Here is a 13,366-nt window from a genome sequence, read left to right as displayed (position 1 = left end):
CAAAATATAATAAATGAGGTATCATTGGAAAGGTTATTAAATTACCTTTCGATCCATAGGTCACAGAATAAAATTCAACAAAAATTGAGAGAGTTACAGTCGATTAAAGATGAAATTTCATGACAATTTTGATGATTTTTAGACATTTGAGTAACTTCTACTATTTTTTTCTACATCAAACAGGAAAGAATGTTTAGGTTTTAATTTTTTTATTGATAGACTATATCATTACACAAATTTTGAGCCCTTGTGGACCCCGATTGGATTAAAAATGACAATTCTACACTAAATGTAGTGAACGAAACTACATTCTTCATTTTTAGTATCCCTTAAACATTTGCAGCAAAAATTGAAGTAATAAAATTTAGTTAAGCTCTAAAGTTACTAAAATCACTAATAAAGGATTTCTGAAATCGTAGATTTCGAATCCAATGTTAGTTTTCTAAATTTCAAAATGGCGGATCTAATATGGCGGACAAGTTTTTAAAAATCGATTACATTCGTCTTAAATTCGTTACTCGGGGGTTTTCGGGGTCGCTGATTACGAATCTGATGTCACATTTCAAAAATTGAAAAGGATGGATTCATAATGGTAAACGAGTTTTTTAAAATCCATCAAATTCGCACCTATTGGATCCGCCATTTTTAATTTTCGAAATCTGACATCAGATTCGTAATCAGCGACCCCGAAAACCCCCGAGTAACGAATTTAAGACGAATGTAATCGATTTTTAAAAACTTGTCCGCCATATTGGATCCGCCATTTTGAAATTTAGAAAACTAACATTGGATTCGAAATCTACGATTTCAGAAATCCTTTATTAGTGATTTTAGTAACTTTAGAGCTTAACTAAATTTTATTACTTCAATTTTTGCTGCAAATGTTTAAGGGATACTAAAAATGAAGAATGTAGTTTTGTTCACTAAATTTAGTGTAGAATTGTCATTTTTAATCCAATCGAGGTCCACAAGGGCTCAAAATTTGTGTAATGATATAGTCTATCAATAAAAAAATTAAAACCTAAACATTCTTTCCTGTTTGATGTAGAAAAAAATAGTAGAAGGTACTCAAATGTCTAAAAATCATCAAAATTGTCATGAAATTTCATCTTTAATCGACTGTAACTCTTTCAATTTTTGTTGAATTTCATTTTGTGACCTATGGATCGAAAGGTAATTTAATAACCTTTCCAATGATACCTCATTTATTATGTTTTGACAAGCTAATTTTCCTACAGGTAAGTTTAAGTGGCGTCGCACCTCGAAAATGCAAAATTTGAAGCTACAGAAAAACTGCACGAGGGAAAAAAATTAAAACTATGATTTTCTCACTCAAAAAATACTTACTATTCGAAAAAAAATTGTTTTGTTCGATTGACAATTTCACTGTAAACCAGTGTAATCTATGTTTGTATTTAAATAATTGAATTGTCGTTGAATTTTCTAATAAAAATTGATTTAAATATTAGTTTTAGTTAAAGTTGTAGATAAAAATTGAATGTTGAAAAAGTTACTAATTAATTGCAATTTTTAAAAATAATTGAATTTTGTAAACAAATTTCTTTAACGGGATTTCAATTATTTTTTATACAATTTTAAAAGAATTTCTCGAAAAATGTAATTATTTTTAAAAATTCTCTTAAAATTCTTCGAAAAAAATAAGCGGTTTTCAAAAATTTTGATAAGATTCTTCTCGAGAATTCAATTATTTTTACAAATAATACAACTTTTCACAGAAATTAAATTATTTAAAACAATTTAATAAAATTCATTAAAAGAATTTAATTATTTTCATAAAAATAGTACAATTCTTTACAAATATTTTATTAAGATTTTTTTGCATTCTCGTAGAACTTTTTAATAAGAATTAATTTAAAAATGAATTTCATTTAAAATTGTAGGATGATAATCGTATTTTTGAAGAATTCTCACTAACAATTTGAAATATAATTGAATTTCAGAAAAATTTATTATTAAAGTTATTACCAAAAAAGATAATATTATAAATAAAAAAGAATTGAATATTTTTTATGGAAATCAGGAAAATGTCAGGGAAATACGGAATCAAATTTTTCTAAATTTTTGTGAATGGATTAAAACAAGTTTTTTAGTCGTCAAATTTAATTTCTCGGTAGCTACTTTTTTTACTACTTTTTTCACTCTAAAAGCTACTTAAAGTTACTTTTTAAAAATTAATTATTAAGTGTAAAGCCTGTCTAAGATTTAACTCTTTCTTTAATATTTTGTGCTTTACATCATTAATTTTCTTTTACGTTGTCGCAGATTCAGTCGGAAAATGAAAAATGCATTAATCAATATATTCCCACTTTTCGGATGATGTGTCCAAAAATAATGGAACTCTGCAAGAAAGTCGATCTTCTTGAACGTATTGTTCTTCGAATAAATTACGATTTAACGGATTTGGAAAAGGATTTTGAAAATGCCGAAGCTGACCTTGGATCTGCCGAAAAGAGATTTACGATTTTAAATCCGCTGACATTTTTCGTAAGTCGCTAATTTCGTTCAATATCAGTTTTTAGTTTCTTATATTTCTTAATTTGATGGTAATGTTGATATTTATTTTATAGGAAAAACTGGAATTTATTTATTTTAATGAGTCATTCAATTTATACAAATAATTGAATTCTTGCGAAGAAATTTTATTAAAATTTTTGAAAATAAGTAAATTTATTAAAGAATTAAAAAAATGTTATAATTTTCGTAACTTTTATATTTTTGAATTCGAAAAATTAATTTCTGGCTTAGAATTCGATTACAACAGTGATAAATAATAGTAACAAATTACTTAATTAATTAATAAATGATTTTTTTAAATTTTCGAATCTGAAATTATTCAAAAATTGAACTTGATATTTGAAAAAAAAAATTTCGTAATTTGCATAATTACAATAAATTTAAAAGCGCGTTTCGCGCGCGTAACATTTACCAGTTTACATGCAATTTTCAATGAAAAAAATTAATTACAATAATTATTCTCCTCTTAATAAACAAATATTGACATTACTTTTTTATTTGCAGAAAAAATCTGGAGAACCGGTGGCGCCTCAACGAATTCCAACTGAATTCCATCCTCCGAGAATTTTCCAAACAGACGAATATTTTGAAAGTCAATGACGATAAAAGGAGGTTTGGGTTTCTTTTTTTTTTATTACAAAAATGTTTAGTTTAATTTCTAAATTTTACATATAAATTATAGATAGTTAAAAATCTATTTTCGTAAAGAAAAAAAAGTATTGTTAGAATATATTTACTCAATTTTTCTATTATTATTTTTTTTTCGATAATAATATAATTGAGAGTATAGAAAAATTGAGAAACAAAATTTTAAGATACCATTTTATAATGCAGTGAGATTAATTACATACATGTGTCAGTTGCGAAAAACCGGTTTTTAAGGAAATGTGTATATGTGTATAAAAAAAACATTCCATTGCTACATATGCCGAAATCATGGCAAACTAACGATGAAAGGCAATAAATAAGGAAACGGAAAATTCCTGTCCTTCATTTCGTGTCCAAAAATGTAAATTTCTTAGTAAAGTCTTGCACAATTTTTTAATCTTGACTGTCACTCAGAAACAAATGATCCTTAATTATTATTTTCGTTCTCGGAGACAACTTATTACGAAAAACGATAAAAATTAGCGAAATTGCATTAATCTAAAGACGGTGATAAAAATAGTAAAAAAGGAATATTAATTATTATCCAGAAAAAATGTTCAAAATAAACTTTTCTAACAAACAAAAAGATTTTTTGATTCAAAGAAAATTTTTAATTTCAACAAATTTTCTTTGAACCAAAAAAATTTGTTCTTTAAATTAAAGAAATTGAATTTTTACAAAGAATTTTAATAAATTATTACGCGGTATTCCATTTATTATTATTTTGTAAATTAAAAAATGTTATATTTTCAAGAATAAACATCAATTTTCGAATAATTACAGATTCAAAATTTGAAGAATTCACTTCTTAAGTAGATACATACAATATCAAATATTCTTGTTTATTATTAGTATTCAAAAATTTTAATAAAATTTTTCGCAAGAATTTCATTATTCTCATAAATAATATTTTTTAGAGCAATTCAATTTTTTTCAATACAATTTTAATAAAATTTCTCGAAAAAATACAATTATTTAAAAAAATTTAATTAAATTCGATTATTTTCAAAAATTTTATTATAAATTCAATTATTTTCGACAATTTTGATAAAATTCTTTTAAAAAAATCATTATTTTCAAAATTTTTAATAAAATTCCTTCAAAAAATTCAATTATTTTCAAAAATTCAGATAACATTCTTCGAAACAATTCAATTATTTTTATGAATTGTAAAAGCCTCCGCAAAAATTCAATTATTTTCTTAAATAAGAAAATTCTTCAATTATATTCATAAATAATAAAATGTTACGGAGAAATTCAATTATTTTTAAAAACATTATTTCAATCCAATTATTTTCAAGAGTTTTAATATAAATTCAATTATTTTTAACTATTCTGACAAAATTCTTCTAATTCATTTTCTTTGGAATTCAATTAAAATTATATTTAAAATAATTGAATTCTTGAATTGAATTTTATTAAAAGTGTTTTAAATAATTGAACTCCTGTGAAAAATTTAATTATTTTTTAAAATAATTGATTTTTTTTGAGAACTTTTACAAGATTTTTAAATAATTGATATTTTTGAAGAAATCAATTAAAATTGTATTGAAAGTAAGTCAAATCCTAGTAAGAATTTTATTGTTTATATGAAAGTAATTAAATTTTTTTACGAAGATTTTTCTTATTTATGAATTGACTTTTTGCAAAGAATTTTAATACAATTATTGAAATTAATTGAATTCTTCATAAAATTCAATTACAGTACGGTCGCGCTAATCCGACAACGATCAAGATGACTGTTTTCCCCCACCTAAGATAAGTGGGGGGCGCGACGGAAAACCTCAATATCTTCTTCTTCTTCTTCTTCTTCTTCTTCTTCTTCTTCTTCTTCTTCTTTGATGTCTTCTTTGATGTCTTCTGGCTTAGCCGACTGACAGAACTATAAATTGATAAAGAAGTAGAGTGTAACTATTATTTCTATGGTGTATCTATATATAGAGTTTTGATGTTGATCTTGAGCATAGACAGTGAGAGTACTGAGTTGATCTTTTCCCTCCAAATTCTCCGTGATTTACAGTCAGTTCCAATTGTGAAGTTATAGTCTAAAGGTAGGAATGTTCGTGGACAAGCATATAGGTAGGGATGTCATGTGCAGGACTGCACAGCAAATGCAAATCAGTTTTTTATGAATTTTACGTTTACATGTGCCCCAAATCTGCTTAAATCCGCTTAGTCCACTCACACTCATACCAACATTTCCAATTGCTACCAGAAACCAAATTAGATCAAAAAGAGGTGTAAAAGTACATAGTCAAGGTATTCAAGTTAAATCGATAAATACAGTAATAGGTTCTCAAATCAGTCGCTCAGAATGAGCGAAAAAACCACCCAACTCTCTCACAGTTTCACTATCTGGTGGAAAGATCAAATCATCGATCGAGACAGACGCAGGATCCACACCCGGATATCTTTTATTCAAGAAATTATATAAACCAACTCTAGCCAATGCCAGGTTGGGACATACGTTCAACACGTGTTGTAGAGTTCTCCGCTCCTCACCGCAGCCACATCTCACCGCCACATTCCAATTTATTCTTTGGAATAGTTCATGGGTAAAGGCGTGACCTGTTCTGAGTCTAGTAATGGTAATGATTTCGATCCGAAAATGGCCACAGGTGTACCCAGTTTGCAGATCTATCCGGAAGTAGGACATCCCGCATGATGTCACTCAAAGGTGGTCCAAAATATATTCTCTTATTCTGTTTATTAACTTCTTTACATATGAAGTCAACGTGTTCGTTGCCTCTTATTCCCGAGTGTGCCGGCACCCATAAGAATCCAACCACAGTTTTAGGAATTAAAGGAAGCTGAGGGAAAAGAAGGTCCAAAATGTCATGTATCAGGTAGCAGTTGTTTAGACGATATACAGAAGAGAGTGAGTCTGTGACTATGGTTGGTTACAGAATGAGCCAAAACGCAACGAAGACGCAACGCGTCCCAATGCTAATCAAATGGGGACGCGTCGCGTCTTCGTTGCGCTTTGGCTCATTCTGGAACCAACCTATAAGAATTTTGGAAAATCTATTATTGTGTGCGTAAAGAATTTCCCTATGTATGGCAAGTAATTCTGCCGTTAGTATGGAAGTAAAAGGTTGCAGTGGAACACCTCCCGAGTATGAGCTTGTCTCATCGTAGAATGCAGAGGAAGCCATTCCATTGATGGGGTTTAAGGAGCCGTCAGTGTAGATTATTCTAAATCCTTGATATTAGTCTGACAGAATTTCGCGGAAGTCACGCTCCGGACTCTCACTGGACTTCAAAGCCTGTCCTGAGTTAACATTGCAATTGGGAGAAAAAATCATTGACTGCCACCTCCAGTCAAAATATGCCGGTTTTAGTGTCTTTTTACCGATTGTAATTAAAGGATACATTCTTTCAAGCGAATCTAAGAGAGGGATCTTGTCCGACCTGATCTTATACGAGGGAAAAGTTTGGAAGTGTCATTAAGAGTCTGTAATAATAATATAAGAGGGTTCTCGGACCATTGAGAGTTGCGCAAAATAAAAAGATTCGAAAGATAGGTTCTTCTAAAGCCTAGGGTTGGTCCATTCGCCTCCGCGAGCAAAACCGAAATTGGGGTTGACCTTAAACATCCCAAAGCTGCTCTCAATGCTGCCGACTGGACTCTATCCAGACTTTTCAGGGTTGTAGGGGCGGAATTTGTATACAAGGACGAACCCCAATCAAGAATAGCGCGAATCAAATTTCGGTACACCATAAGAGCCAGTGCGGGGGAAGTACCCCAAGAAGCCCTAGATACTATCCTCAATATTCCCAGTGCCCTAATAGCTTTGTCCGATATATATTTGATGTGTAGGGACCAGGAGAGTTTTTTATCAAGAATTATACCCAGATGTTTCATTTTATCCTCGCAACGAACTTGGGAGTCTCCTATATATATTCCTATGTGATCAAAATTCCTCCTTGATTTAGTAAAAATACAGCAAGTTGTTTTATGCGGAGCTACATCCATGCCCATTTTCTTAAGCCATTTCACGAGTCTTCTGATCGAACAATTGAATATGTTTGTTTGTATTGAATATGTTTGTGAATTCCATGGCCCCTTTCTCCATTTTACCTCTGAAATCACCCCACCTGATTGTTTTTGGACAAAAGTTATTTTCAGAGGGAGCTGTCAGTCCCGGAGCAACATCTACCTTAAGGAGCACCGGATAGTGATCCGACGCAAAGGAATCCTCCATAACATTTATTGAAGACGCCTGAAGTATAGGTGGGGAAACGAAGATTAAGTCCAGATTACTTCCTGGAACATTCGCATCCTTGAACGTAGTCGGCTGGGTAGAGTTGGTTATGTATATGTCTTTTTCTAAACTAAATGGCACGAGGGAGGAACCCCTTAAGTCTGTATCGTTTTCTCCCCAACATGTATGGTGGGCATTGAAGTCTCCACAAAAAATATGATTATTATGTACCGGTAAGGTGTCAAAAATGTCTGTCCAAGTCTGAGGGGAAATGTCTCTACCTAGTGGTGCGTAAATACATGTAATTTGTGTGTGTCCAAATAAAGTGTTTATTGTTATAGACGCTATGTCTATTGTTATATTATCTAAACTGTAAGTAAAGAGATTTGTAATTTGAAAGGAGATTTCCTTTCGTATTAACCCTACTAAAAATAAAATCAGGAATGGTCAGACAAATGGTCAGGCCGCCTGACCACTTTAATCCAGTTTTCTTACGATTCTGGATGGATCTCGTCAGAAATCTATCACAACTGATCAGGAGGAAGTTTAAAGTGGTCACAAGTTTGCTACTATCCCCTCCTCTTTGTTGACCCCGCCCATAATTGGTGACTATTTGAGACCATTTGTATCTCATTTTTGACCATATTTTTAAGCCACTTCTGTTTTATTTATTTAAATAATATGCAAAAAGTTGCAACAAATTAATTTTAAAAAATATATTTTATTAATTAATATCAGTTTGTTTACATACGGAACAACTTGAAACTAATTCCCGGAATTAAATTAAAATTTGGACCCTACGGGGATCGAACCCCGACGCACGACCTAACCTAGTGCCTAAACTAACTGCCCTAACGACCGCGACTACCGAACCGACTTACATATTTCTGGATTCAACTGTCTATATAAAGAGCAACTGTAAAATAGTAAACTTCAATTACCAATATTATCAATAAATCAGAATAAACTGTTAAATAATTTTTATTAATTAATTATATTTCAATTTAGTCATAATAGGTTATGTGAATTAATAAAAATTAACATTATTAATTGAATGAATAATAAATTAAGTCTTAACTTTACAATTTGGAATGTTTCATAAACTATACTACGAATACAGATTAATAATAATTATTATTATATCTGTATTTAAAATGAATTTAGTATTTAATATTAATTTAATTTAACATTATAATTTATAATAATAATGAATTATTAATGCAATATTGAAATTTTTATAAATTTTAAATTTAAATTATTAATAATCATTATAGTAATAAATTGTTCTATTAATGAATTATAATAATTTAAATTTAACTGTATTTCAATTATAATGCAAATACTTCTTATAATAAGTACTGGTATAGTAAATTTCTAATATTATGAAACAAAATTTATTATTAATTAACTATATTAAATAATTACAAGTAAATATACATATCTATCCCTATTAATATAAAATCATATCGCCGCCGCCGCTGTTTCAAAAAGTTTTAAGGGGCCCTTATAGTAGGGGGAACATAGTCAAGGTTGGCCCACTGTCAAGGTAGGTCCATCGTCAGAAACAAGTTACATTTGACCTAAATTCAGGTCAGTTTTAAGGGCAGTTTTAACCTACAAGTCAAAATTTAGGTCAATTTTAAGGGCAGATTCACTACAGGTAAAAAATTGACAAATTAACCCCTTTGCCCTCAAAATTTAAGTAAATTTTAAGAGTAGTTATGACTTAAAGTTAAAAATTGACAAACTTATCGCTCTACCTTCAAAATTTAGTTCAATTTCAGGTCAGTTTTAACCTAAGCGTTAAAAATTGACAAACAATTCCCTCTGCCCGTAAAATTTATGTGAATTTTAAGGGAAGTTTTAATCTACAGGTCAAAAATTGACAAACAATTTCCTCTGCCCTCAAAATTTAGGTCAATTTTAAGGGCAGTTTTCATCTACATCGCAAAAATTGTAGAAAAAACTTCCTCTGACCTGAACTTTCCTGAAAATTCAGGTCAAATTTTACATATTTTTTAACCTACACATGAAAAAAGAAAATTAATTAGGATTCTTTAAGGGGAGGGTATAGTTAATTCTGTGAAAAAATAGCATGTTTTCGTGATTTTTTTTGGCGCTTTGGTTAGAGCCAGTGTATTGGACAAATTTTACATTTATAGTACATAATTTAAAGATAATTTAGTCAAAATTTGAAAGCTATTTGGCACGCGATTTCCGAAGACGCCTTGAAAAAACATTTTGCGGTGTTTACTGTAAGTCGAAGCTGGATCATCCGTCAGTTTTGCTCGGATTTGCTTCAAATTTTCACACAATACTCTTGAAATATAGTAGATTAAAATAAAAAAATAAAAAAAGCTAAAATATTATACCCTCCCTTTAAGAGGTCGTTCCCTTATATTAAAATTTGACGGAATTTTCGACCTATTGGTTAAAAGAAGTTTGACCTAAATTTCAATATTAAGTTTCAATCAATAAAAGATGTTATAAATTGACATCTATTTTTAAAAATTCTATTAAAATTAATTTTCTGTCCTCAAAATGTACTTTAATTTTAATGGCAGTTTTTTCCTACAAGTTAAAATTTGATCAGAAATCTCCCTCTAATCTGATATTCTCTCCTGATATTGACCTACAGGTCAATTTTAAGGGCAGTTTTGACCTACACGTCAAAAATTGACAAGAAAATTTCCTCTGACCTACTGTTTCCTCAAAATTTAGGTCAATTGTAAGGTCAGTTTTGACTTACGGGTAAAAATGAGGCCCACAAACGTCTATTATTTTACGTCGAAATCTTTAGGTAATTTGGCATTTTCTTTTGCTTACAGGTTAGAAACGGCCAAATAGTGGCCCTTACATTACGTCAACATTTATGTCAACTGCAGATAAAAAGGGGCCCAATAATACTTTTGACACTTTCAAAAAAGATTGATCAAATTTACTATGAGGAGTGTCAAACTTGAAAAAGTTGACACTATAATCATGTCCGTAAAGCAGAATACTCTATTAGTTCTCTTTTTTAATATCTCCTGTTATAATTTACTCTAACTCATTACTATGCCATCATATTAAAAGAACATGATTTTAAAAATTAAAATAAATATTAAAAATAGTTAGGGGGTTGGCGCGCGAAGCGCGCAGGGGGGCGAAGCCCCCCTAGTATTAAATAAATATATTATAAATATACATTAAATAAATATATTAAATAATGTTAAAAGAATGGTCCGAAGGTTTTGATTTATTTACCTACTTTTGCTGTATAATTAATTCAATAATTATACCAATTTGAAAAATGAGAACTTTTTTGTCAAGTTAAAAGAACAATTTTTTTAATAGAATAATAAATATTAAGTATTCTGAAATATATATATATATATATATATATATATATATTTAGTATTCTGAAATGTAAAAAATAAATTTGAAAGATTTTATTTGTATATATAAATTTTCATGAGACTTCACCAAAATTAGAAAGATGTACCAAAATTTTTATAGGTTATGTGTTCACACATTTCAGAAATGGTAAGGAATTTCAGAAATGGTCACAGCTTCGAAAATGGTGGGAGTAAAGTGGGAGGAGCTTGGAAAGTATTTGGTTAGGAATGGTGAGAAACGTTCAAAAACGCCAGAAGTGGTGAGACTGTTCAGGAATGCTCAGAAATTCTGACCATTCATGACGATTCCTGATTTTATTTTTAGTAGGGAATAGCAGTACCCCCCCCCCCCCTCCTCTACCATTGGGCCGGTCTTGTCTGACAGATATATAATTGTAAACTTCAAATGTAGTTCTTGAGGTTGAGTCCACAATAGACAGCGTTAAGGAGATTGAGCTACTTAACACCATTGATATCAATGGTCTTAAGTAGATTATCGATGGTCTTAAGTAGCTCAATCTCCTTAACGCTGTCTATTGTGGACTCAACCTGACGTTAGCCAGGACTCAGTCACGCAGACCGCGTCCGGATTGTATTTCCATAGCAAAATCTCTAACTCTGGCTTTTTTGGTATAATGCTTCTTGCATTCCAGAGCACCAGAGTGAGAGACTTATGTATGGGTCTAGTCTCGTTTGTCATGGTTCAGTATTTATATATTTCGACTTAACTTCCTGTTATATATGACGTATATCTATAGGCATATATCCGAATATGTGTTGTATTAGATTAGTTTAGTTTTATATATAAGTTGGAAGAGTCGAGATAAAATGTGTAAATGAACAAGTCAATTTTAGTCAGTATTTAGTAACTAAATATTCAAATCCGAGCAGAGTTAAAAAGTCGATATAGTAAAATATAAAGTAAACAGATTAAAATAAATGTTATACAGCAAAATAATAATTTAAATCAAGTAAACAAAACAAATCAAATTAAGTAAAGAAATTATAAACAAGTAAGTCAGTCAAAAAAATTAAAACTTTAGAATAAATAAATATGTCCAACAAACTGTTGGATAAATAAGTTAAATTATGTAACGAAGCATTTCGTTACATAAATCTTGTGTGGTTCCTATCATTGGGAATATCTAAATTTCATTTGGCCAAGGGATATATTCTCTGTGGAAATCTCTGTGAAAATGAATTGCGCATGCGAGGTTGCGAAAAGTCCCGAATCTCTGCGGTCCCTCCCGAGTTTTCTTTACAGGTTGTCGCTGTCCATTCGAGTGAGTGAGAGGGTCATTTGTGGGCCCTTATCAAAATTAGAAAAGGACGGAAAAGAAGGAAGAAGCCGGTCAACGTGAAATTCATTCTTTAGTAGCTCGTGGGCAATTTAATTATTAGGTTGAGTTTTACTCGGGGTTTCCACTTATGGGAACCTCAGGGTTTTTAGAGTCGTTTTGTATTCAAGTTTTGGGTTTCAATAAATTGTCAATTGTTTAAGTGAATCTTTTGTGTTTTATGAGTTTATTTATTTATTGTTTGTGTCGTCGGATTTGTGTTTGTAAGAGTCGCCGTTGGTAAATCGTTGTGTCCAAGTTTCATCGTGTCTCGTTTCGCCGTCGTTTGTATCCGTCGGTTTATGAGTCCGAAGCGGAATCTCCTCTCAGATAATTTAAGGTTTTTGTGTATCATTAAACGGTCGATACAAGTTAGTTGTTACTAATAAAAGATCTGTTATAATTAGTTTCAGTAAGTCAAAGGTTTTCTGAATCGGCATCTTCGACAGACATTTCCTTATCGTAGGATGAGGAATGAGATTCATGTTGATTTGGTATGTTGTCGGATTCCAGTTGTTTTTGTGTATGTTCTTCACGGGGTGGGATCTCGGCTACACCTGTTGTTGTAGGTGAATTAATTCCGATCTCGCTTTCTCCTTCCTCAGAGCCCTCCCATACCACCTCAAATTCAGGTCTAGCTATACCTTGGTTAATTAGTATAGTTTCTGCTTCCTCGTAACTTACATTTTCTTCCAATCTGCATCTCATGATTTCAAACTCATACAGGTAATAAGGGCAAGTTCGTGATGATGCCGCATGTTTACCTGCACAATTAGAACATTGTGCAGATCGGTTGTGATGAGGACATTTTTTCTCGACATGTGGGCCGGCGCAGTACTCACATGTAAAGTGGGTGGATTTACATTGGTCCGACAAATGCCTAAAACGTTGACATTTGAAGCACCTTTTTGGGGGAGTAACTATGAGGGAAAGTTTAAATAAAACACCTGAAATATAGATAGAAGGAGGAAATGTAACGCCTGAGAACACAAATTCCATCAAGTTGGAAACTTCGCTTTTGTCAAATTGTTCTCCTGCGGATTGAAATAATTGAGTCCCTGATATCTGTCTCGAGTCTATTGCTAATTGTAAGTGGGGATAGATTTGTGTCCACATCATATGCATTAAGGCTTTTCTACTGACCAATGAAGTGGGAATGAATGCACGGTAGCCTTTCTCTACAATTGTACCGGAATTCAATAGATCATTGGCCAGTGACCATGTTGAGGATGTTATTCTGAGCTGGTTCCAGCCGTTGAAAATA

General features: G+C 31.1%; 1 protein-coding gene across 3 annotated transcripts in view; it reads left to right on the top strand.

The window, feature by feature from the left end:
- LOC122511657 overlaps positions 1-10,492 on the top strand; it is a 39,197-nt gene extending 28,705 nt beyond the window's left edge. Inside the window, exons 5-7 of one of the 3 annotated variants that reach the window (XM_043627065.1) lie at positions 2,284-2,505; positions 3,040-3,147; positions 10,217-10,492. In XM_043627065.1, the coding sequence (XP_043483000.1) occupies positions 2,284-2,505; positions 3,040-3,135 (318 nt within the window). In that variant the 3' untranslated portion in view covers positions 3,136-3,147; positions 10,217-10,492. Of the gene's footprint in view, positions 1-2,283; positions 2,506-3,039; positions 3,581-7,302; positions 7,803-10,216 lie in introns of those variants that run through there. The other 2 variants (XM_043627072.1, XM_043627057.1) reach the window with 2 other exon arrangements.
- The last annotated feature ends 2,874 nt before the right edge of the window (positions 10,493-13,366 follow it).

This window comes from Leptopilina heterotoma, unplaced genomic scaffold, assembly GCF_015476425.1.
Source record: "Leptopilina heterotoma isolate Lh14 unplaced genomic scaffold, ASM1547642v1 Lhet_121, whole genome shotgun sequence".
NCBI lineage: Eukaryota > Metazoa > Arthropoda > Insecta > Hymenoptera > Figitidae > Leptopilina > Leptopilina heterotoma.
Note: the sequence above shows the minus strand (reverse complement) of the source record. Positions and strands in the feature narration are given on the sequence as shown.